At 38.1% G+C, this 27,694-nt stretch overlaps 1 protein-coding gene across 1 annotated transcript in view; it reads right to left on the bottom strand.

Moving 5' to 3' along the window:
- MYO3B (myosin IIIB) overlaps positions 1–27,694 on the bottom strand; it is a 226,414-nt gene that overhangs the window by 35,553 nt on the left and 163,167 nt on the right. Inside the window, exons 28-30 of the mRNA XM_070956912.1 lie at positions 17,127–17,241; positions 5,295–5,352; positions 4,105–4,240 (exon numbers count right to left, since the gene is read on the bottom strand). Coding sequence (XP_070813013.1) covers positions 4,105–4,240; positions 5,295–5,352; positions 17,127–17,241 — 309 coding nt within the window. The remainder of the gene's footprint in view (positions 1–4,104; positions 4,241–5,294; positions 5,353–17,126; positions 17,242–27,694) is intronic.

The raw sequence follows: 27,694 nt of genomic DNA on the forward strand, positions 1-27,694 counted from the left end.
CTCGATTCCACCATTTTTCCCCCCAGAGAGAAGCAATCTTGAATTTTTGTTTTGCTTTGTTGAACTACCCAAAGAGGATGGAGGTAATGGTTTCATTTGGGAGATTTATTTTTTTTAATATGGAATCCTTATAAAAGGTTCCAGTGTAATGCACACATCTTGAAAATCATAATAAGGAAATGCATTTCCTCTTGTTTTTAGAGGAGATTCAGATTTTGCAGTGGAAACTACTCAATATGTGACAGGCTGTGACCATATGCCTCCTAAAATGAGAGAAAGCTTCACAGACTTGCCTTAACTGCAGAAGATTGTGCAGCCCATACCTTGAATCTGAATAGTATTCCAGATTGCCCTTTTTTTCCCCTGCGCACTAATATTAATTAACTGAATAATTAGAACACTATCAATATTTTTATAATAGGCACAGGGAAGAATACATTTATAGACATTTGGGGCTTCATCTGTTGCCATACTGTTGGTTGATTGTTTAATTCAAATTGTTTTCAAATTACTATAATGTAATAATATGAATTGTCCTAGGATCTATTTTTTAAAAGGGCTAAATCTAAACATTATAAATGTTTGTAAATATTGTAAATATAATTCCACTACTGGCTAGCAGACCTCAGAGGGAATAAGCATCTCCTCAGACTACAAACATTCCTCATTCATATTTTTTTGCCTGATATACAGCCCTTGATCACAGGCAGAATCCAAACCTTTCTCTTTGCTACAAAGAGCAAAAAAACAGGAGCAGAACTCTCAGAATTTATATATTTCTACATCAGGGGTGTCAAACTCAAGGCCCGCGGGCCGCATCTGGCCCACCAGGTGCTTAGATCTGGCCCACAGGGCCAGCTTGGAAATAGCAAAGGACCAGCCCATGATGCCTCTGCTACTGAAAATGGGGCGTGGGGGGCCCAGCATATACCCCAATTTTGACTGCCGGAGTGCTGCAGGAGACTCTCCAGGCCCAAAATATGGGAGGGGGGTACGTGCCCCATTTTGTGTGCTTCAGGAGGCCGTCCTTGACTCAGAACATTATAAAAGAGAGGAAAAGTAAAATATTTTACCTTTCAGGCTTGCAGGATTCTGCTACTATAGTCTATGTCAATAATTTATAGTTCTAGTTTTCCTATGGAGTCAGTTTCTTGATCTGGTCTCTCTCTCATAGGGTGATCAAGTAGATCAAGAATGTATTAAAAAAAAACAAAATCACAGACATGTACGCCTCTCTATTTTTATAAGTGTATAAAACCATGTGTGCGGAGGTGCAATCCCGTGTTATACCCACCCTGGCCATGCCCCTAGCCATGCCTTGCCCCCCCGGCTACAGCCCCCCCACTTCCTGGCCCTCTGAGGTCAAACACAACCCTGATGCGGCCCTTAATGAAATCGAGTTTAACATCCCTGTTCTACATTTATTTGCAACCAATTTGATCTGTTATATACATCTGTATTCTCTCTCTCTCTCTCTCTCTCTCTCTCTCTCTCTCTGTGTGTGTGTGTGTGTGTGTGTGTGTGTGTGTATAACACAAATCACTGCAGTCATTATCTCTGGCCCATCCAGGATGAAATATTCTTGTTTGATTCTTGATGATAAACTTTTCCTTAAAATTTTAATTGAGAACTGAAAACAATTCATCTCACTTCCCAGAATCATAAACCTCTGTTTTGAATATCTCTGCAGCACCCATTGTTCAAAAAGCTTCTCTATAGATGAAAACATTGCATCTCTCGTCAATGGTTGTCTGGCTAAATATAATGAATCCATTTTCCAAAGTCGATCCAAAAAAGTCCAGTCCATCACTCATCAATTTCATCATCTCTGAGTTTCTTATGTCCGTGCCCCTTTCAACTTTCTCCACCAAGCCTGCAATTCTCAGACCAGGCTCTTTTTTTCTTTAAATTTGGCAGTGCCAAACCAGATTCCAGTCCATCAGGCTGCAAATCAAGTCCATCTGTTATGTTCTGCCTTTGACTGTCACCCTGGGATTGTCAAAACCATTGTTGACCCATCAATTTTTTTAAATTAAAGTTTTCAAATAAAACTTTTAAGCTAAAGAGCATTTTTTTCCAAAAGCTTCCCAGAGAGTTTTCTACCTGTATTTTTGTCTAATTTTGTTTTCTTTCTTTTTTTGGAGTTTGTATTCTAAGTTTCTGAATAAAAAAAAAATATTGCTAAAAAAAATTAGGGGCAGAGCTCCAGCTGTGAAATGAGGCCAGAAAAACCTAAAATAATTCTCAGATTAAAGTTGGGGAATTTCCAAGATGCTGAAAGAATCCAGGTAAATGAAGCACAATGAATATCTAGTTCAAAAGTGTACTAATTCTGTAGTATTAAGTATAATGTTGAGCCAGGAAATAATGCTAATTGTTTTATGCTTCTATAATGCTAAAGCTCAACATTTTTAGTTATTTGTAAAAATTATGAATTTAGCATATAACCTTACCCCTTTATCACACTGTACAGGAAACATTTTTTTTATTTAGACAGTTATTTTAATCTATAATGTTAACTTGAATTTTCTAAGCAGCCAAGAAATTTGACTGTTAAAATGGCCTTGCTTTTTTGCATTTTTGCTTTTTAAAACTGTCAGTAAGGGAGTACAGGTTGTGAGGGTCCTATGTCTCTTAAGGGTCAAGCAGACTTCTCTGGTACTGCACCTGAAGGAACACATGCATCTATCATTCAAAGACAGTTGCATAGCTGTTGGATTCACATGCCTACAAATTTTAACATTCTGGCTTGGGAGCAGTCAAACTACAAAGCCCAGAACAGGAAGTTGGATCGACCAATCAGCATGCAGGATGCACATCCCCACTGGGAGTATTCGTATTGGTCTATCTTCAATCCAGGGGTGAAATACAGCAGGTTCTGACAGGTTCTGGAGAACTGGTAGCGGAAATTTTGAGTAGTTTGGAGAACCGGCAAATACCACTTCTGGATGGCCCCAGAGTGGGGTGGGAATGGAGATTTTGCAATATACTTCCCCCAGGAGTGGGGAGGGAATGGGGAGTTTGCAGTATCCTTCCCTTGGAGTGGGGTGGGAATAGAGTTTTTGCAGTATCCTTCCCCTGCCACACCTACCAAGCCACGCCCACCAAGCTACACTATGCCCACAAGCCACACCACACCTACCAAGCCACGCCCACAGAACCAGTAGTTAAAAAAATTTGGACTTCACCACTGCTTCAATCTATGCTTACCCATCAATTTCTTCGCAGGGTAGGTATGCGATGATGGCTACGGGCAGTAGTGGGAACAACTCTAAATTTAGTTTACAAGCTAGAGTTAGGATTCCAGGCAGGTGCCATTTTAGAACCATCAACAATGAGAACTACCAAGCTGCTATCCAAAAACAGGAAGCAGAATCAGAGAGTTTTTGAGAGAGAAGCACCTTCCATCCTGCAGACTCAGTTGGTCCACTGCACTATATATTTCAAATATACAAATACATGTAATAATCCTCAAGGCCTTACTTGCGTGGATAAAACAGTTAAAGTGTCAGCATATAAATGTTGTTTTGGATAGATTGCTTTCACCTATTGTTCCCTTCCTGGTACAGGTTTGATATTTCAGTCGTATTAAAATATTGTCATCATAGATAGGACCAAAAATGATCTGGATTTATTACTAAGCCTCTGGGCCATCTTCACTAGAGCAAGGATTTCTGACTCCCATTATTTACCAATAACAAGAAATGACTCCTTTCTCACATGTACATCTTAAATTAGGCTTACAGGATCTGAATCTGATTCTGCAATGTTATGTAGGCAGAAGTGAGAATGAAGAGGAATAGATAGTCCCAAAGGTATATCTAAAATATAAATCCTTGAGATTTACTGTGTTGTATAAGATAATAGCTACTATATCATCAGCTGACAATGCCCATGCACGCAATAGGGAAAGATGGAGTAAATTGCTTTTGTAATTAATTTGTATTATTTAAAATTAAGGAGAAAAAGATTGACAGGATAACTTTCCTCCTGCTGAATCGGTTGTCTATCTGTTTTTCATCCTTTTAGGGAATTGTAAGGATTTCTTTTTACATAAGAAAAAATATATATGTTAACAACTATGCCTTTCTATACATTTCCTACCTTGACTTTCCAGTGGTCTTTGTGGACAAGAAAGCTGATGATCTGCAGCTAAACGGGTGTAGCAGAAAGGTTGCAAATCTTTCACTTGATCTGAATGTCTCAGAATGGCCAGGGATGCTGAAGTTTCAGCTAAAATCTTGAAAAGAAAAAAGAAAAGGAAAAAAAAAGAGTTGTTTTTCAATCCAACTTTGTAGTTGTCAAGACATGAACCTAGTATTTTACAACTGTATTACATTTAATATTCTGGATGGTCTCTGGCAAGATTCAGTGCTAGATTGGAGAGTCTTCCCTAAACTGGTCCCTCCAGATGTATTCAACTACAACTCTCAACCGGCATGTCTATCATATTTGGAGGGATTCAGCCAGGGAAGTACCTTAGAATTCTGTCTAGTGAATCCAGTTCTGTTGAGCCTACATTTGAGTGGGCCAAGCCCTGTGAATTTCCTTAGCAGCTGTGTTTTGCAACAATGTCACAAGCCTTGTTTATTTATTTATTTATTTATTGGTCCTTCCTACTACCTGTTTCCCTCCCTGGCACAGAAAAACTGTGAATAATGGCATATGATATATGCTGATTTTTGCTCAAAGTTAATTTGTATCTTTAGAAGTAAAAAAAAAGCTATAGGAAGGTATTAATCTGCTTAACATTTCTAAGTACATCATCCAAGGGATTTTGCTTTTTTAATCTTACATATGCTCAGCAGAGCTACTGGCAAAAACTGTACATTTTCTTCATTTCATCCTTGCAACATCAAATGGTAAGCAGCAAAAATTGGATCAGACTTCAAAGACGGCTGTGCTCCCAGTCACAGAGCGACTCCTCCATTTCACATATTGAATTCAAACAGGATATCAAAGTGCTACCAAAGAACCTCAGGTCCTTGTGAAAAAAAAAAAAAAAGAGGATCTCACATCTGTAGAAAGTGAAGTGCGCAGACAAATCACCTCAGGGACCAGCTAACATTTATTCACAGCAGCAGATTTCCAGCCTTTTGATTCCGTTGTTCACTTGTACCTCCCTGTCTTTCTACAGAACAAAAGTTCTTAGCAAGCAAGGCTTTTGTCTCCAAGACTTGAAAATATTCCTAATGGTTTCATATTCTGATAGTTGTGCCAAGTAACTGTGAACATGCTTCTGAACTGTAGATTTAGGGATCTTATATCATTTTAGAGACTGAATGTCACAGTACCTTGCTTGTTTGTTTTTCAAAAAAGCACTGTTTTGCAGGAAAACTGCTATTTTTCTGTCTGAAACAAGAAAAAAAAAGTTATTTTTTTTCTTAAGCCAGCATTAACTTCTATGTCATTTCCCTTTTGATTCCTGTATTCCCTTTAAATTTAACCCCCTCATAGTAATTCCTCACAACATAGCTATTATATTTTTAAAGATTTTACTTAAAGATGTTACATTTCTTTCTTTTCTCTGAGGGATATTTTCAAAAGTGACAACTATGTGTGGAATGTTCTGCTATAAAATTAAAGAAACACAAAAGAAAAATGTTTCCTTATTTTAAAAGCACTGGCCCTAAATCAAAAGGGGAAGTTGTGTCTGCTTGCAGATTTGCTCATTTACATATTTCTATTCTCACCAGCTATCAAAGAAAGAAGTCACTTTTGAAAGCAATTGTCCTTTCTAGCTGGCCTCTTCAGCAGACACCTGCTGCCCTCACCCCCTCTTAAATCACAAAGGTTGGGGAATTCAAGCTATTGTGTCCTTTGCTCTCAGATCGTTCACTACATGAAATCTCACAGTTACATATTATTGGCTAACTAATTCCAGAGGACACAAAAGAATCCTCCCCTACACACACACACACACACACACACACACACACACACAGAGAGAGAGAGAGAGAGATACACAGACACAGACACACACACATTTTGGCTGAGAAACTATCTGGAACTTATAATAAACACCATTATAATTTTTTATTTACAGATACAGTAACGTTGAAAATACTGTAATTTGCCATTGCATTGCTAAAAAAAGCACATTAAAACTTTAGCTTTACAATCATTCAGACTGATCTTTTGCTCATAGGCCACTCTGTGACTCATGGACTTTGTCCATTCAAAACTCTACACATCGTGTTCTCTTTTTCACTCACACTATACACCTAACAATGAAGTAGATTCAAACACTGGGTTCACATACAAGTTTACTGAGGAAGCCAGTAATGACCTGCTTCACACAGAATACTAAACCATACGTCAAGATTTTCAATGCTCTAAATCCATCAGGCATAAGGCACAACCCCAGCAGAAGTATAACTTAGTTTTGAGGTGTAGGCAACTTATCTGATCAAAGACCAGACTATTCACTATTGTCAACATATTGAAAACTGCAGTCTAAACGTTCAGGAGAGCTGGAACCAATCTGGGCATGAAATTTTAAGGGACGAATAAAATGTTTTTTACCCTATAATCCTGCCCCTAACATGCTCCCAAATGGCCACGATACATAGGTTCCTTGGTGAATGACAAAACGCTACTTGTAAGCTACCCTCAGTTTTTACATTCTTGGTTTAGCACAGTGTACAGTCCCAGCAATGAGAAAGGGAGATTATAGGACCAGCTAAAAAGCTATTTTCCGTTACAATTTAGATTTAGGAATCAGTACTACATTTTTTTAATAAAACAACATCTCCACTCAATCTTCTTTTTGTTCCCAGATCCTTCACCATTTGGATAGCCCTTTTCTGAATTCTATGCTCCTATTCACAAACTTCAAAATAGCACTTGCTTTTAAGCAGTACATCACACTGCTGATTCACGTTCGATGTGTGGTCAGCTAACACTTGGCGTATTTCACCTGTACTAGTGTCAAAACAGATCTTCCCCATCCTATATGTAGCCCTTTCATTTGTCCTACTGACATGCACAAGCCTGTCTAAATCTTTTTTCTCTCCTCTCTGTTAATAGTCATCCCTCCCAACTCTATGTCATCTGCACACTTGATAAGCACATATTCCTACAATAAACTGGAAAATGGCTCTGATACAATATTAGTAAATAAGCTGTTGTGATTTGGGTGAGCTCCCATTCCTTGCCCCAGGTCCTGCCCTCCTTATGCAAATCCTTATTTAGAGGAAGGACATATATCTGGACAAGATGGGCGGCACAAAAATTCAATAAATAAATATATACACATCCTCTACCAAGTGTAAAACATTTCAGGTTTATGCAAACATTTGAATCGTGCTCATGGGTCATTGTAATTTGACTACATGTTCCATTCATGCGTTACAGGGCCATAATAATTTTGCAAATGAGGGCAACAGCTTTGAAATTAGGTCCCTTCTTAAATGTGCTTGGGTCTAGTAATGAAGGACTAATGGTTCACATACTATAAGTCAAGTTAACCGTGAATGTACATAACTTTTCAGCGAGCACCCGCCGCACATGCGCCCCACCCCCTGCATGCGCCCCGCCCCCACGCATATGCAGGGTGCAGGGTGGTGCAAAAGGCTTGCGCCTGGAAAGCCTCCTGCACCAATCTGGAAACCAAAATGGGGTGCGGGGGCACCGCGTGAGATCCCCCCGCACCCCATTTTGGGCCTGGAAAGCCTCCTGCACCCCCCTGCATGCGTGGCAGAGACCCAAAGACCAGCTGGTTGGCGGGAGACGCACGCATGCGCGTTGCAGCTGGGTTGGGGCGACAGCTGGCGTGCCTGCAGAGAGGGCTCTGCGTGCCACCTGTGGTTCGCCATCATGGTGCTATATTATTTATTTAAAAATTACATGAAGACTCCAATCATATCATCTTTCTCATGCAACCATCCCAAATATGAGATAATTGGATGAAAAACATATGTATAATTGGCTCTACCTCTCTGCATTCATAATGCAATAATATAAAATGCAATAATATAAGAATGCATAATAATATAATAATATAATGCAATAATACAAGAGAGCTAGTTTGATGTAGTACTTAAGGCATTAGGCTAAAAACCAGGAGATTGTGAATTCTAGTCTACTTTAAGCACAAAGCCAGTTGGGTGTCACCAGTCATGTCCTCTCAATGGCAAATTCTGAAAAACCTTGTCAAAAAAACTGCAGGGACTTGACCAAGAGAAAAAAACTGATTCAAAGATATCTGCAGTGGTGGGCTGCTGCTGGTTCAGACCGGTTCAGGCAAACTGGTAGTTCCAACCAGTGGGTGGCCCCACCCACCCGCCCTGGCACCATCACGTCCTATATAATCGCCGGGTTTTCGATGTTGTGCACATGCGCGGAAGGCACGCTCGCATTTTCGGTTCTGGGCGAACCAGTTGTTAAAACGGGCAGCAGCCCAGCACTGGGTATCTGTGTGTGCGCGCACACATACATATATACACAGGCAAGTCCTTTTAACAATTTGTTTTCATGGGACTGATATCAACCACATTTCTTGGCAGATATTATTAATGGCAGACCAAGCCTCTATTTCTACTTATGCAAGCAATGGTAAACATATTTCTTATATTCACTTTTACCATTCCAAATCTTACATATTTTCATCATTCTGTAATAACCCAATCCCTTTTAACTGTCGTTTTTCAAATCTTTTTAGCCTCCTTCTTTGTAAGAAAAGTGCTTCATAATCCATATTCAATCTGCAGGCCTTTTCTTCATCTTTTTACTTTGATCTCTTTAGCTTTTTTTAAAAAAAAACTTAAAACAATAGTTACTCTTCACAGATAAGTTCCCTTTGTTGGGGTCAAAATTGACTCTGTTGCCCCAGACCCCTAAGTTTCAACCATTCAACCAATGATCACAGCTACTTTGTTTGAGCTGTAAAAAAATATAGACCACCACCAAATGGGAACAAAGAGTTAAAGTTTCATTTCATTGCTACCATCTCAGGGATATCCAGAGTTTTGCAGCCCTCATCTGGTAGTAAGCCATATACTGTACAAAGAGCAAGATTTTAAGCATTTTTCATTTTTTCACTGTTGGCCTTTAGCTTGTCAGGGAAGTGACAAGTGGGGGGGGGTGGGGATTCAGAGAAACTGGGCAAAGTACTTGGCTTGAGAAAACACACCACTTTTTCAGGTCTGCCATATCACCCAAAGACAGTCCTTTACAGGGTTAGCTCACTTGGTGCTTTTCAGAGCTGGGATTGTTGTGAAGTTTAAAAATACAGTGAATGGATGAAGTAAATATTGTCTGATGCAGTGTTTTATATTTTCACTACTTCTTTCAGACCTCTGTATCTATAGGGCTTTTTCTATTATTTTGTCTCATAGTTTATAAAAGCCATAGTCTAAGGCCGTGATGGTGAACCCGAAGTGACACACGGAGCCATGTCACCTGGCACGTACGGCATCGCCGTGCAGGTTTCTGGCACACATACGCACACGATGATCAGTTAGCCTTTGTATGTGCGGCAGTGCTGGAAACTGGAAGAGCTGGTCTTCCGTTTTCTGGCGTGCTAGCCAGCTGATTGGTGCATGTGCATGCGCAGCAATAACCAGAAGACTTGCTGGCTGTCATGCATGCATGTGCCGGAAACCGGAAGTACCTTATCCAGCATGCGCATGCCCCCTGGGCAGCTCCTTTTCCTGGTCACGACCCTGACACGTGCGAAGTACTCCCTTTTCAGCACTCGGTGCCGAAAAGGTTCACCATCACTGGTCTAAAGCGTAGAAACTCTCAGCCTGCAATACAGCTTAAAGCTGAAATAAGGCTGAAACAATCACATTGTCAAGTTTCCGAAAGATGCCCTAATTAATTCATGAGCCATGATCCAAACTTCAAAGGAAATATAGTCATTTATTAGGAGCACCATTCCGGCAATACTGGGATGCAGTTAGGACTAATCCTACGTAGATTTACGTTCCCCTATGACCCTGTCTCTCCCCTCCTCTCTAGCTATGTCATAAATCACATTCTCCAATTAACCACTTTGGCTGGCTGTGAAACCTAACGCCCTCCTTCTGATTGCGGTCAGAAGAAAGTATGGAATTCACTTCAGTTCTCCCTCCCTCCTGCTCATGGAAACTTGAAAGCTTTGCAAGTTGACATACATACTGATTCCCCGAAAATATAAGAATGGTCCAGTTCAATTAGGTAGAAAATCGTTTTAATTCAACATTTTATTTCTCCCAATAGCCAGCCAGATGCTATTGTAGTGCTTGAAAGTAAGAGATGGAAATGTACTTCTCTGTTGTTCCATTGGCGTTTGGTAGCATGTTACACCCAACCAAAATTAACACTGACAGCCGTGAATTTATGTTGTAAATGATGGATGAGTAACATATAGCTCTATGGCTCCAGGAGTTACCAAATTTCAACATCAGTAGGCTTGGTCAGTGAAGAGAGTTAATAGGAATTGTGAAGTCAAAATATCTGGAGGGGTGAAAATTGCTCAGCTTTGCTAAAATGTCACAAGTGCTAGTGGTACTGTATATCTAAATATAGGTAATATATTTTTCTCTTCTCTTTTGTTTGTTTCACTGTTTATAATTTTATTCCACCCTAACTACATATATCCAAAATCTGTCCTGGAGGATTAGGGCATCTTCTGGAAAAGTGTAAGATAATGTAGAAAGAAGGACCAATTCATAACAATTATTCTAAGTAACAGAAGATTAATCATAATCATAATTACAATATATACTTCTCTTTCTGAAAGGCAGCATATGCATTTAAATAATAATAACAACAATAACAACCTACAATTTTGATTTGTTACCATCAGTGTAAAGTATAATAAAAGCCAAAATTCAAACATTTCCTTTGAAAAAAGGCTCACTAAACTCAGTGGAGTGTATTTATGTATAAATATGCTTAGGATTGTGAGGATTGTAATATATGGGCCTTCCCCAAAATATTTACAGTATGAATCAAATAATCTACATCAGGATTTTACTTCTGTAGGATATCACAAAAGTAGATAAATGATTAAACCATGAATCATGTTATTGGGTATTACTGTGCTGTTAGTCTTGTTATTATCAAGATTATGAAATCTACAGCATCTGATTTTCTTTTTTCTTTTTAAAGCAATTCATCAATCTTTTCAACTGTATGGGGGGGAGGGGGAGAAACCTCCAACCTCCACTATTTCCTTTGATTGTATGGGAAAAGATTCTGCATATTATGAATGTATCATGTTCGTTGAAGCTTCTACTAGATCTTGACAGTGAGCTGTATTGTAACACTTTGTTTAGAGATACCATAGAATAAATTGAAATGATAAATGGTGCCATCAGTGAATGTAAATCATCTACTTTGCTTTTGAAACACAACATGGACAAAAAATGAACCATAGCAAAAGTCTCCTCTTGTGACTACAAACTATATTATCAGTTGCAGGAAACGAAGCAGCTATTCAAGAGTAAGACTGAAGGGAGTGAGATTCAAGAATTGCTACATAAGGAAACAGGAACTTTTCCTTATGTAAGCCGCCCTGAGTCTCCGGAGAAGGGCAGCATATAAATTGAACCAATAAATAAATAAATAAATAAATAAATAAATAAATAAATAAATAAATAAATAAATAAATAAATAAATAAATAAATAAATAAATAAACTTTACCACAGAGGCACAAAACATGAAGTTCAAGGACTACAAATGGCTTGTATATGATCTCCAGGTAGCATCTTTCAAGGTTGTCACCAAATTATGGCAGAAAAATATTAAATACATTGGGAGTAATCATGCCCTGTGTTTTAGTTGAAATCATGTTAGTTTAACATAAATTAAAGAAGAAATGATATAAACTTTATACTGATCCCGGCTTACAGGCCACTAAAGGGGCCTCTATTTAGTCATTTATTTCAGTTAATGGGAACTCTCAAACGATACTGCCTAAAGGCAGTGATTAACAACGATTACCACTAATAAAATTAGAATTGTATAAACACTTTTAAAGCATATTATAAGAACATGCTACAAATTATTTATAAGAAATGAATTTATTGAATTACTTTAACTAAGAACAAATGTAACTGGATTGATTTACTGTGCATGATTTGGGATAGAAACCCAAAAGAGTTGTGTGATTTGTTGTAAGAGATGTAAGCTTTATCAGATTATATACATACACATATTGCTGTCAAATATAACACAAATTGAAAAGCCACAACAAGAAGTACTGCTAATATAATAATAGAATGGAAAACAAAGCTTTATTTACTGATTTTCCTTCATATAACAAGATGGGAGGTGACTAAAAACTTGTAATTCTTTCATTGGTGGTGCCTCCTCTTGGAGAATATCATCCCCAAAGATCCCTCTTTTATACTTTTTTCAGTGCCAAGGGAAAGAACTTTTTATTTCCTGGCATTTTAGTTCTTTCAGAAACTTTACACTATTTAATTTTGCTGCTGGTTTTATGTGAAGTATATGTGTTGTGCTGTGGTATTTCTTGCTTCTTGTTTTAGTTCTAGTGCATGAATAATAATTCATGGTTTCACTAATTTAACATTTCTTCTAATCTACACCATTCAGAAAATTTCTGAATAGGTAATCTAAAGGTATTATCTAAAGGTGTAATCATTAACTAAAAAGGCCCCCGGTGACGCAGCGGGGACAACGCAGTATTGCAGACAAACTCTGCCCACAGCCGGGAGTTCAATCCTGAAGGGGCTCAAGGTTGATTCAGCTTTCTATTCTTCTGAGATCGGTAAAATGAGGACTCAGATTGTTGGGAGCAATATGCTAACTCTGTAAACTGCTCAGAGAGTACTGCAAAGTACTATGAAGTGGTATATAACTCTAAGACCTATTGCTATTGCTAAATGTTAACAATATTTAGTGTTTCTGGTTAGAAAAATTGGCAAGGGGGGACAGGAGAATTATAGAAGGGTGCAAAAGTATGCCTGGTGCAGAGACAGTAAACAGGAAAATTATTTTCTCTTTAATTAGACTTGAATCTGAAGTTAAGTCATGAAGTTAAATTATGGGAGATATAAAAGGAATGCCTTGTTCGTAGTTCCCAAGGTGTCAGAAATAATAATATGCCTGCCAAGATATGTCTGCTTCTCACTTATTTTTATTTTTAAAATAATAAATGGGAAACTAACATGCTACCAAGCAAAGCCCTAGGCCTCACATATATCGCAGAGACAATTTATTGATGGATATATTCATGATATAAAAAGATTGAAGAATAATAAATAGCTATGGGATGAAGTTGCTTACACATAGAAGAACAGCCTGGACAAGTTTTAAAGGAATGAGGCAAATTAATGGTGAATAAAGTACCAATATCATGGTAACATCTGTATGAGATATTTCTCATACTGATAAAGGGAATAGCAGATACCAAAACAATGGATAAATGCAGATTGCCTTGCCTTCATGCAAAACGCAAGAACCTCCTTTCCGCAGCAAAGGAATACAACAACACACATATACAAGGAAATGGAAGAGAGTTTTGGCAACTACCTATAAATTTCCCTATCTGAAAGTACAATATTGGCTAGAATTTGCTAGAATTCTTGTGTGGCAACTCTAACTTTCCTTCTAATCCTTCTGTTCATCAGGATTCTTCCTGTTTTGTTCCTTGGGTTAAATCAATTTACAGTAGATTGTAAGGAGATGAATTGACAATTTAGATTGTCAAAAATGAATGAATAATGCCAGGAGTTTTGACTGGATTACCATTATTTTCAATAAAATTAATAGGATTGTTTTCCAATCATGTCTTTAATAAATTACCCCATTTTGGCTCAGGATAATTACACTCTGGTTGCAACTTTTGGAGGGACCACACCAAGATTCTGAAATAAAGCTCAAATAGCTGCCAATCCGTATCACTAACTCTTACAGATTTCCTGTTTCAAAACAGTCTGAGTCCCAGTGAACTGACAGCTTCATGCTGTTCCTTTCAGACTGTTTAGTTTTCCACCCAGGGAGGGTTTCAAAGGGGCACATGCCCCTTTGATGCTCAATTTAATCAATGGAAAATTTCCTCCTGTGGCTAAAATTGCAATCTTTTTGCAGCCACTCAAGGGCAAAGGTAACGTGACACTGTTAAAATGAATTTGCTAATTATGTCCTACTAAAAATGATTCCCTTTGCACCTAGAAGTTCAGACATTTATTATTTGCCTGAGAGATGGCTAGGAGTATAGTAGAGAGATTTGTGCATAAGCCTAACTCTCTTTGGTAAATACCTGAGGCATGCTACAGGTAATATTTTGGTAATATATTGTACTTTGCTGGGCAGAAAATGGGAGAAGATGGAGATAAAAATGTTTGTTGTCTTTCAGAAGCTGACAAAAAGTTGCAAATGTAATATGTATTTTCTGCTTCTACTCATATTATTTATGTTTATAGTCCTACTCCCCTCTTGTCAGTGAGTAAACCCAAATTAAGTTACACTCACGTTTAATATTGCCATGAATAGAATGGTATGGTAAGGTATGGTATGGTATGGTATGGGATAGGATAGGATAGGATAGGATAGGATAGGATAGGATAGGATAGGATAGGATAGGATAGGATAGGATAGAAAATAGAATAGAATAGAATAGAATAGAATAGGAATAGGGTAGAATAGAATAGAATAGAATAGAATAGAATAGAATAGAATAGAATAGAATAGAATAGAATAGAATAGAATAGAATAGAATAGAATAGAATTCTTTATTGGCCAAGTGTAATTGGACACACAAGGAATTTGGTGCATATGCTCTCAGTGTACATAAAAAGAAAAAAATACATTCATCAACAATCATAAGATACAACACTTAGTGATAGTCATAGGTTACTAATAAGCAATTAAATCATACTAGGAAACAAAACAATATAAATCGTAAAGATACAAGCAACAAGGTTATATAGTCATAAGTGGGAGGAGATAGGTAATAGGAAGAATGAGAAGAATAATAGTAGGCAAATACATTTTCTAAGCTTTTTACAGGAAAAGGTGCTTCCATAGATGTCCAGAAAAAGGAGGGATTGAGATAAATGGGAGAACCTACTGCTGCGTTATTTGTCTGACAAGAGATTTGTTTAAATATCTGTAAGGAGACTTCAATAATTGTTTCGCTGCCATATCTTTTTCAGGCATTGGAACTTTACTTTTCCTCATTGCACATGCTCAAGATCCACTTGCTGGGATAAATTTTGAAGGTACACTGAGAAAAGGGGGCTGGAAGAATTAACTGCCTCATGTTCATTGAGCAGAAATTGCTTCTGTTTATAAAAACACTTCACTGCATTCTATCCTGGGTTAGAGGCAAATGCATAATATGAAATTTGCTACTGTTCTATAAGGTTTAAGAAGCAACCAGAAAAAATATGTGATCCAGGCACAGATTTGGTGTGTGGAAACTGAGAGGAGACAGAATAAAAACCAAGTTTTTTGAGGCCTGTTTAAAAGCTGCATTCCCTAATGGAAAGATTAATTTCCATGGTACAATACCAGCTCTAGGCAGAGATCATAATTTATATACTGCTTACCATATGTCTTGGCCCAACTGTATGCTATAGAGTATCATTAGAATATACAGTCTGACCCAGAAAATGGTGAGATTTGACTGATCCACAGGAGAAGAAGCTTGGAAACAGCTTGCCTGAAGACTATTTGGTTAAAGTGTTTTTTCATCTTTTAAGATGAAATTAAGGGAAGATTTCAAGCTCAGGCTTTGGAGGAAACATTTGACAGAGTGCTGAAGAAGAATTTTTACATTCTCCAATCTTCAAGGAATAAAAGGCTGATGACAAGTTACTTACCACATAATTTTTCTCAAGGAGAAAGAATTATACCATCTAATGATAAACTAGAGCACATTGCCTTAATGTTTTGCCTCTGGCAGTCTTGAAGGATAATCTTCCTAACATTCCTATGGGAGACCAGAGCTACTCTTTGGCTCAAGTGAGGTGTAGACTGTGGCTCATGTTCTACATATGTGTTCTGACCTAGGCTTCCTGAGTCAGTAAAACACACCAGTAGTCCCAAAAACCTCTTTTATTGCAGCAGCTGTAAATTCTGTTCATTCACAGATGAGTCCCAAATAGTTGTAAAGAGTCCTTCGGGATAAGGCTGATAAGCACCCACCTTTATCTCCCTTGACACGCTGCCAAAGACCTAATTGGCAAAGCCACACAGAGTCCAGAATCAAACAGAGCTTCAGACTTTAAACTGAACAGAATTAACAATGTTGTTTCCTGCAAAGGCCCACATGCCTTTGCTCCTCTTTTCAGTCTTATGGGAGGGGCCAATCATCTCCAAGCCCTACTCCCAAGTTGTCCCTTTTGTTTTAACTGTTCTTGCCTTCTGGCAGCTCTGTGCATGCGCGCACTGGGAACAGGCTCCCCCAGTTCCTCTGCCTCGCTGAGGTCCAACTCTGGAGGCTCCGGAGGCAGCACGTACCTCCCAGATGGCCCTTTCTCTGTCTCCGACACAGAGCCCTCGTCCGAGCCTTCCCCAGACTCCGGGACTGGCCCATGTTCCTCCCCAACCTCCACACTGTCTGACTCTGCTGCCAGCTCCGCAGGCTGCCGGCGGACCACAACAATATGGCTCTTTTCAGTGGAATTCTTTCTGCCTCTCATATTCCATTTTTAACTCATAGATCAGGAAGATTGAATGTATTTACACTTCTTTTTCATTGATAGAACACATACAGCTGTTACTCTTAATGCTGGCAAATTTTGTGCAATGGTTTGTTGAGTCCACCAAATGGCATTTCAAGAATCAGGTTAAAGATCTTAAGTGATTTAGATCCTGAGCTTTTAACAGGATATTGCCAAGATGGCTTTTATTATTGTTTATTACAATACACACTGTACTTAGTTTTGACTGGCCAGTGATTATAATAAAAAATACATAGATTAATTATCTAAAGTATAAAACTAAGCCGTTGACATATGAATGCTACAAATCATATTCACAAACTTGCATGAATAGACACTTCCTTCAAAAACAGTATCTGATTGCAGCTCATGATGAATATAGTTGCTCAGGACCTACCCTGAGTTGTACTCACCAGCAAGGTAACTAGTACTTAGTGAACAAAATGTCTCCCACTACATACTTTCTCTCTAGATTCTTTTTCAAGAGAATAATTAAAACTTACCCATTTTCTTCATATCTGAGACTGGAAACAAAGTCCACTGATTCCACATCTGTTTGATAGCCAATACTATTCTTCCATCTTCTATAATTTTTGCGTGTTAAATATCCCCTGAAAGCTAAGCAAGCATTAGCAAAAAAGAAGATTAAAAATGGAGCAGCATTATCTGACATTTTGCAACAGACGGAATACTCTTTGTTCAACTTCTAGAAAGAAACTAATTCAGATTTGATTCAGTTCTGCAGCCTCTGGCTGCAATCACCCTCCAGGCTACAAAGTTTACTGACCATTACAAATGAATGGCATTGCCAAAGGTCTGATCTGAGAACAGCCACAGATGAATTTTGTCAGCAAGCTATTTTTGTGGAGAAAACTGAATCATCATTTATTTGACTCATCCTAAGCATCTGCTGGGCAAATATTTTTATTTTATCTGTTTTAATACACTTTCATCCTTCTTTTTCTTCAAAGAATTCTAGAAAATTCATGAATTTAAATCCTGAGTAATTAAGGGCTTATCTCTCTATATTATAAAGCACAAAGTATCTCACCTGCCTCATTTTAGCAGGTAATGTTGATATGACCTCTAACTAATTCCAATCACTCATATTTCAGGAGTTGTAGAAACATAGAATCAGAGCAACTGACTTTCTGTTCTCCAGAAGTTTTGAGCTTTAGCATCTACAATCTCTTGTCCATAGAGCTGAAGAAATTGTGGAAATAGATGAGAATTTGATATCAAAGGATCCAGAGGATATCAGGTCACCTACTATTATCTATTATTATAGAGATGGCTCTGAACAATACCTCAGCAGGCAAGTAAGATCATACGAGAAAAGTCAGTATTGAAGAGGGTGCTATTTTTTCAGGCTAATGAAGAAGTTACATGGCTCTCCTTACTGTTTTTCTAAACATATAACATATAAGTTAATGTCAGCAGTAAGGCAATACAAACATGCCTAGATATCAAAGATTCTGCGCAGGAAGATTTGTATTTTATTTATTATTTATTTGTTTGTCAAACATGTACAAGATAATAAGTACAGGTATGAACATAAACATAAACAAAGGCAGTAAATACAGATAAATGGGGACAGTAAGACAGGAATGGTAGGCACACTGGTTCACTTATGCACGCCCCCTTTAGCGATCTCTTAGGAATGGGGTGAGGCCCACAGTAGACAGTTTGAGATTGAAACTGTGAGGGTTTGAGGCTGTAACAATGGAGTCAGGTAGAGCATTCCAGGCATTGACCACTCTGTTGCTGAAGTTGTATTTTTATCCTTAATAGTGTTCATATAGATGAGAAGTAATTTCTATGGAATATGTTTTCAAAATATCTTGCTAATATTGATGGGAAAGCCAGTTTGGTGTAGTGGTTAAGGCCGTGATGGTGAACTTATGGCACGCGTGCCACAGATGGTAAGCGGAGCCCTCTCTGCAGGCATATGAGCTGTCGCCCAGCTTAGCTCCACCATGCATGTGCACGTGCCTCCTGCCAGCCAGCTGATTTTTGGGTCTCTGGCACAGGGGCAGGATCCATGCGGGAGATGTGAGTGCATGCACGGAGGTCTCATGCACATGCGCAGGGGCGGGAGGGTGTCTTGCACGCATGTGCAGGGGGTGAAGGTATCTCGCACACATGCGCCCCCCTGTGGCCCATTTTTGGTCCCAGGAGGCTTCAGGGAGGCCTGCCAGGCCCAAAACAGGCTGTGTGGGGGTCACATATGCATGCATGGGGGGCGTGGTATGCGGGGAGCATTGCATTATGGGTGTGGGCATGCGCACACGCAACATCTCCCGCTAGCCCCGCTTTTGGCATGCAACAGCAAAAAGGTTAGCCATCACTGGGTTAAGGCATCAAACTAAAAACCAAGAGACGATGAGTTTTAGCCTCAGACATGAAGCAAGCTAGGGAACCTTGGGCCACTCACTCATTCTCAAGTCTTAGGAAACAAGCAAGAACAAACCACTTTCAAAAAACCTCGTCAAGAAAACTTCAGGGATTTTTCCAGACACTTACCAGTAGTCAAATAAAATAAGATATGATCAAATAAAATAAAATAAAATTTTCATGCTCCAATATTTCAAGAACTCCAATATGTCAAAAACTGAGCTCCAATGACTCAGATTAAGACTATGCCCTTCCTTCAAGAAGAAACAAACTTATCAGTGAGAATTAACTTGGTTGAGGATTCATCCAGAAAGGCTAGCTTTAGCTAAAATTTTAATCAGTAGAATCTCAGACAAGCATTAGTAGAGACAGAACTGACTTCTAGTTGAGAAACAGCCTTTCACATACAAAAAGCAAGTTGTAATACAGATCCTATAGAAGAGAATATATGTAGCTCAAGGGTTGAACTGTGAGGTCCTTGGTGCTCTCTGAACTTGATTGTTTTGTTGCAGACATTTCATTACCAAACTAGGTAGCATCATCAGTGCAATGAAACGCCTGCAAGAAAACAGTCAAGTTCAGAGAGCACCAAGGACTCCACTGTAGCACAGTTCCTAAAAAATTATACAGAGCTTATTCTAAAGTTCTTGTGTCTTTGAAAGCAGTTGTATAAAATGTGTCACACTCTACACATTGTCCACAATATGGCTCAAATTTGATGGGAAAAAAGTGGGCCATTTATCTTACAGAACAGAACAGAACAGAACAGAACAGAACAGAATAACAGAGTTGGAAGGGACCTTGGAGGTCTTCTGGTCAAACCCCCTGCTTAGGCAGAATCTTCCCATTCTGCCTTACCATAAACAATGTTCCAGTGAGTGATAGGCCAGGTAATATAGACATATTATTTTTGGAAAGAACAAATAGGTAAGAGATGACTGGACAACTAAAATGCTTTTCTTTATTCCCTTTAACAAAAACAGGCTGGTCAGTTTTATGTTGATATTTCAGAGGCAATCATAAAATATCTTTAAGTACTTTGAAAACAATGGAGTAATTACCAAAAATCAGCATGGATTCATCTGTCTTGATAGAATAATCTTACTCCTTTTTCAAAAATAAGTTAACTTCCTTAATATATGATGGAATATATATTATATTTTGATTTGACAAAGTACTTCATGACTTTCTAATTTCTAATTAAACATGAAGCTGGATGGCATGACAATTAAGTGGATACAAAACTGTTTCAAAAATTATAGTATATCTATTGCTCATTAGTGATATGCAATGAAATTCAGTCCGGGGTTCTTTATTTTTCATTTTTATTAATGACAAGTGGGAAGAAGTAGAGGGAATGCTTATTCAGTTTGCATATGATACAACGTTGGGTGGGGCATTGGGGTAGCTAATTCCTTGAAAGACAAAAATAACATTAAAAATGATTGTAATAGAGAAATAGTAAATAAAACAGCATGAGCTTTAACAAAAAAATAGAGAATTATGCATTACAAACAGGAATGGGAGTCCTGGACTGGCAATACTCTTGTGAAAATGATATTGCACTACATATAAAAAGGCGGTTGGGCTTCCATCTCATGAGTGTGGTCACTGTCTTGATTTTTTTTTATCCTGTACCATTTGTATAGGGCATTTGTATAGGGCAGGTCCATATTTTTATGGGAAGCAATTATGCTGGCAGTTCCAGGAGGCACTAAAGGCCAACTTCTGAGTGGGGCAGCCTTTATTTTCTTCTAATGCAGGGGTGTCAAACTCAAGGCCCACAGGGTGTTTAGATCTGGCCCACAGGGCTGCCCTGGAAACAGCGAATGAGCACTCCACGATGCCTCTGCAAGCAAAAACGGAGCTTGGGAGGGCCATGCCCAGCCCTCAGAGGCTCCATTTTTGGCCGCGACAACCTCCTGCAGCCCTCTGCCAGAGAAAATGGATCCTGGGTGGGCACCCAAGCTCCATTTTCACTTTCGGTGCGGGAGACTGTTGCGGCCAAAAATGGAGCCCGGGCAGGCCAAATGACGTCAATCCCCCCCTGCCCCGAGGTCAAACACAACCCTGGTGTGGCCCTCAATGAAATTGAGTTTGACATCCCTGTTCTAATGCATATTTTCTTCAGACCAACAAGAGTTCTTGACAGTTTGTTTCTAGATGACTATTTAAAATCCTGTTTTTGAGGTTGGGACTAGAGAATGATAAGAATTACCTTCTTTGTCACACTGCAGCATATATCAAATACTCAATAGAAGCCTGTATTTTTCTGATGCTGCATTCTAACAATGGAACATAATCCCCAAACCTATTCGTGTGATAAAATTTTGTTTTTAGTTTCTCGTAAGCAATAGGTAAAACTTATTTCATTTGTTAAAACGTTTAATAAAACAGAGTTGCATCTCTTATTATACTACTATCACTTGCCTTCTTTGCTTTCTATTTTATCCTTTTATTGTTGTAGTCTTTATAAGGTGCCTCAAAGATTATTTGATCAAAGAGAAGATTTTATTTTTAAATGAAAGAATCAAATATTTGGAAATAATAACTTAACTGAACACCAATAGACCATTAATGTGTTTTTAAAAGCTAAGGCAAATCTATGTTTTAGGAAAAATGATCAATATTCCTAAATATAATATAAAAGTTTTAAAAAGCTGCCTTATGAATTGAACCAGGGTATTTTCAACTCTCTTAAAAGATTCCTCAAATTCTTTAAATGGATATACTGTAGAAACTCATCCAGTTAGAGAAATTGTAAAGCGATTTCATACTTTGCAGATCTCATAGTCAACACAACAATTCTTGGCTAATTCAACACATCTGGAAGACACCAAGATGGGAATCCTGTGGATAATGGGGTGGGAGGGGGAAAGGGGAACATGATCATCATTGACTTCTGGTTCATAGCTATTACTTTGTTGGTACTATATAGAGCAATGAAACAAACTTGATTTCCAGAATGCAAAATAAATTAAATGGAATTAAAATCAATCGTCTAAACGTTTTAATAATAAAAAGTGTAAAAATATGATTCTGTTGCAAGAACTAGGGATGAGAAACAAAGAGAATTAAGCATTTGGGTTACTTTATCTTCCTGATTAAAATAGTTGAACTAAAGAGAATAATGTTTTTGCTACTATGAGCCACACTTAAAAAAAAAAGATTAAGGGGCTAATGACCTTGGGATATGATAATGATATGGTACCTGGAGAGAGTAGGTCCATTTTTAACCTGGTGCTTTGTTTTGTTTTTTTGCATTTTAAGAGAAATAGGAATTTTCCCCATTGCCTAGCTTTAAAAAAGAGGAAAAGAAATACTTCACTAAAGTTAAGCAGTACATAAGCTAAAGCAATGATGGATTCATAGAATTTATCCGGGGGGCATATCTGATTTCACAACTTAAATAAATCCAATTAAATTTCAAATTATAATATCAGTTTTCCAAACTCAACTCAACAATAAACTTATTTCTCACATACTCTGGGTTTCTACATTTATTAAAATATTTCTATCCCACCTTTCAACTCTGCTGTGGAGCCCCCAAGGCAGCTAACATGGAAGCCTTCCCCCCACCTCTTAGAACACATTTACTTTTTTTTTTTCCTTCCGCGTTTTATCAATGTCTGTTCAACAGCTCGCCTAGCCACTTGTGTATTTGAGAATCTATTTATTTTCAAAATGCAAATGCAGCCTATCTCTAAAGACTGCCTTGCTGGAAAATAAACAACCTGAACAAGACTTTCTATCTGGCCGCGATCTCTTGCTGTCAAAACCATTCAAAGAATATTCTGAATTCTGAATGTAGCCTCCTCTCACAATTAAAATGAGCAGGCTAATCCTGGAAGAATTATTCAGGCAAAGCACTCCCTCCCCCCCACCCCTTTCCCTTTGCACAGTATAAAGTAATGATAAGGTCATTTACAAAAGAAACTACTGCTTTTGAAATGGTGACTTGTAGACAAGAGGACTGCCTGGAAGTGGGCCATAGATAACACTGAAGGCTGCATTCTCCTCTCAGACACCAACAGCACCAGCCTCCGAGTCTTTGGAACAGATTCTGATGGAGAAAGGGTCCAATAAGGTTAATACCCCTACTTTGATCTCTGTCAAGGCAAGAATTAATTTACATTTCAGATGAAAAAGGTTGACAGCATGAAAAGGCATCTTGTTTCTGGTATGTGAATGTGCTGTAATAGATTGGGAATTCTGAAAGGAAGTTCTGAGGAAGCTAAAGGGATAAACCTCACTGCTGCTTTTACTGGGAAAGAGATGAAAGGAAAACAAATTTCAGTATGAGCTGCGTAAAAATATGTAAGCCAAGGGCTTCCTAGATTTCAAGACCACCTTTTCTCCTCCCACTCCGGTTTCCTTCTTCCTTTTTTAAACTTCTTCTTTTTAAAGAGACACTTATATTACATTCAATGACTCTTAGAATGCCTTGGCAATAAACCAAAACTCTTCAGAGAAACAAAAGCCCTCAGGCTTTATTGTAACCCTGATCATATTTTGTAGGCATCTTCCACGAGTGCTTGGTGGTTGGGTTTCTATAGCATCAAACATTGTTAATGCAACAGCTGAGATACACATTGCTGGAGTAATAAAATCCTGGAAATGGCCAATACAGTTTGAAGGAGCAAAGATTTTAACGGAGAGATTCAGAAACATAGTGTAGACAGTGTCCAACCAAAATTTTTTTCAGGAAGAGGGATTTGACACTCAACTTCAACTCTCCCATAGAAGCAATACAAATAACTCTTTATAACATGGGTTGGAATAAAAGTACTCTGATGAAATTTCATATGCAGCTTTTTAATGCTTTCTACAGGCTGTCTATGTTACAGCCTCTTGATTTATCTCCCTGTCCAGATATCAGTGTTCTAAACTGGAGTAAAATGTGCCATTTTTACATTAAAAAGTAATTACCAATGCATCTCATAAATTGTATAAGAAAGTAACCCCCAGAATACTTTTGGAAGAAAGTAATTTTCTTCCAAAAAAATTTAAAAAATTTTTAATTTTCTTTAGGATTCCTATGTTCTGATGCAAGTATACATAATATATCAACAGCCAAATATATTTATTTATACTGTTAGAGATACTACCCCAAGCATTTTATATACATTTTATAGTATGGCTATGCCATGGTCTCGGAATTCATGTGACTTTTTGCTGAGATTGGATCAATTACTGTTTCCCTTATCAAGCACGAATGGGAGGAAAGACTGTAAAAACAAGATGCAACCAAGACACATTTGGAGGCACATGCCCAGATGCCATGGCATCTAATTTCACGAATATCCATGTCTACATCTTGTAGTAACTTTTGCCTATTCTTCCAGACAAGCAGAAGACAGAAAGGGAAAACTCTACTGAAAGTCTCTCTGATGTTAAAACAAAACAAAACAAAATGCACTGTGTTGCACTCCTAAGGTGTGTAAACATAAAAGCACACATACACATACATCAATTTGTGCAGATCTCTAAAATCCTTATCAAACATCATTTTAAAAACTGTATGAATCAATGTACACTATCAGTGCATTTTCAGTGCACTCTCAACTTAGGATATGATTGAACCATCTTGTTGCTCCTACTGGAAAGAAGTTATAGGTTTCTAGCCCTTATCTAAGGGCTTATTCAATGAACAAGCCTCTACTATGCTAAGAATGACTTCAGAACATTCAATCGGAAGTCATTCTTAGCATAGGGATCCAGATAGGAAAAAAGAAATTGCATACATGGGGGTGGGAGTGGGGAGTCATAGTCAGTGGTAGAAGACATCCTTTTCTTGAAGACCAATTTGGGTTCAATCCTTGGTGTCTCCAGTAAGACTAGAACAATTCTTCCTGAAACTCTGGAAAGTTTCTGGTAACAGCAGTACATTAGATGAACCAATGATTTGGCTGAGTTCCTTAGGTAATTTGAGTTTCCTATTTAATTCAAATGAAAAAAAGTGGTCTTCTCTGAGAGCAGCTTTTCTTATTCACCAGAATTAAGTTTTTTCAGGCTGGGCCTGATGAAGTGTGTATGCTTCCTATTACTAATCCTGGAAGTGATGCTTTAGAATTTCTGTTCACTCTTCACTTCTTAAAGTGACAATTTCCAGTAACTTCTAGAAACAGTTAGTCACTTTCCTTTATATATGGTGGTGGTTTTCTCCTCAGGGACAAAGGAATAATGCAATACTTAGATATTCTAGAAATAGATTTTGACAAAATATGACATCGACAGGATTGGGGGAAAAAAACCTTGAATCTATTTTTTAAGAGGGGAAAAAATCTAGAGGGAGTAATTTAGGACTGAACCAAATGACCATTTATTCCAGTGCAAGTTTAGGTCTCTGTCTTTGTTTTGTAGATAGGGACCTATGATGTCCTCCAAAGATCCCAGCTCCCCCATCTTTTTCCACTATACATTAAAAGTAACCAAATGACATTGACAAGATTCTTTTACTTTTCCTTCCTAGCCAAATTCAAAAGGAAGGATGGTTCTGGAGTCATCAGAAAGGGTTCATACAAAAGGTCTGTCAAGGGAAACGACATGTCATCAAAGGCGTATCTAGAAAAAGAAAGTGATTGGTGTTTGCTTTTCTAGCATGGATAGGAGTAGTAATCTACCAGTCAATAGCTGTATTACAGGTAGTCTAAACATCTGGCCATTGCTGAAGCCAAAGTAGAGGAAGGAATTGGATTCCAGAAATGGGGTTGCTGAAGCTGGCTTGGTTTCTAGCCAGTTTATCCACAGGAGTCAAGCTGCTTAAGATTGTAGGGCTGAAAAGGCCTTGGGGTTTAAAAATAATAAAGCCCAAAGTGATTAACCCTTTCCTAACCTCTCATTTCTTCCTAATCTCACTCCTTCCACCAGCCGTATCAAACAACTGCTTTCAAGGGGGAAAAAACCTGAACCTCCTTATGCAAATAAGAGCAGCTGGGGAGACATTTTGGAGTACAAAGGCAACTGTGAAGGGAAAGATTAAGCACTTTGCCTCCTTCAGCATATTTTGGTCTCCATCCATCTCCCAAGTTGATTTCCCCCATATCACCTCCTATGATTTGGATAATGCTTAGTTTAATCCTTACAGGCATTTCTTATCACAAGGTTCAAAGCAACATTTCTCTCTGTTCAAAGTTGTGGGCTCTTTTTCTCATACCAATAGTTCAAATTAGGAAATTGCTTTCTATTAGCTCATTTGTATGTTCACGGACAAGAAACCTTATCCAGAATCTCAGATAAAACACTTCCAGAACCCTTATTACTGGATTCTTTTAACTGGGCGATCTGGGGCTGAACTCCAAATTTCTACAGGCAAAACATCACCTCTGCTATTATGCTATGGCTTAGCCTAAAATAAAGAACAGTCAGATTATTTTATTAAAAGATGCCATGGACTTGATTTTTTTAAGCAAAGCAGATACTCTGTCACAAAGCAATGGGCTTCTTCTGATTTAGTTATGTTCATATTAATATTCATAAAAAGGTTTACTCTTGCTTCAGAATATTTATTTATTTATTTATTTATTTATTTATTTATTTATTTATTTATTTATTTAGTTAGTTAGTTAATTAGTTAGTCAGTCAAGCATGTATGAAAAAACAAGTATAAGTATGAACATAATATATAAACATATACATATAAACAGGTATAAGTATAGACATAAGAAATGAGTAAGACTAAATGGAAACAGTAGGACAGGGACGGTAGGCATGCTGGTGCCCTTATGCATGCCCCCTTACAAACCTCTTAGGAATGAGGTAAGGTCCACGGTAGACAGTTTAAGGTTAAAGTTTTGGGGGTCTGAGGATGTAACAACAGAGTCAGGTAGTGCATTCCAGGCATTGACCACTCTGTTGCTGAAGTCGTATTTTCTGAATAGCCTGAATGGGACAGTAGTGAAGCATTAGATAGAATACGGGGGCCAAGGTTTGGGTGGCTGAAGACTGAATTTCAACATTTTCTTTCAGAATTGTGAGCGCAAAGCTACCCAGTTTGGGCTGCATGGCAGCAAAGAGATCCAGAAAATTCTAATAGATGCCAAGAATTCTGCTGCTCAGATCTTTTGGCCCTGTTTAGATTTGCATGGCCAAAGCAATGATGGAAAGAATCCCAAACTGCACTACAGCTTTGTTTTTCTTTTAACATTTAAATTAAATCTACATTAACCTTTACATTACAGTTTTTGGTTTTTTTCAATAGCAGAAAACATACAAAGAGAATCCTAGGCAGCACAGAGTACAGGTAGTCCTAGACGAATGTCGCAGTTGGGACCAAAATTTCCTTTGTTAACAAGGCAGTTGTTATATGAGTTTTGTTGAGTTTTGTCATTGTTGTTAGGTGAATCTGGCTTCTCCCATTGACTTTGCATGTTGGAAGCCAGCTAGGAAGGTCACTAATGCTGTAACCATTCTAAAGCAATGCCAGTTGTGAAACAACCAAATTTTGATCATGTGACCATGGGGAATACTACAATGGTTATAAGTGCAAGGACTGGTTGTAAGTCACCTTTTTTAGAGCTGTTGTACCTTCAGACAGTCACTAAACAAATGGTTGTAAATTGAGGACTCTCTGTAATCCAAATATTTATCTGGGCATACAGTACATATTCTTCCAATCCGACAATAACATTCATTATACTATGATGTTTTTCCGAAGGGCAGCACTAGTCAACATTTC

This window comes from Pituophis catenifer, unplaced genomic scaffold (genome assembly GCF_029215685.1).
Source record: "Pituophis catenifer annectens isolate HBS135680 unplaced genomic scaffold, rPitCat1.0.hap2 SCAF_1, whole genome shotgun sequence".
In the NCBI taxonomy this organism is placed as follows: domain Eukaryota; kingdom Metazoa; phylum Chordata; class Lepidosauria; order Squamata; family Colubridae; genus Pituophis; species Pituophis catenifer.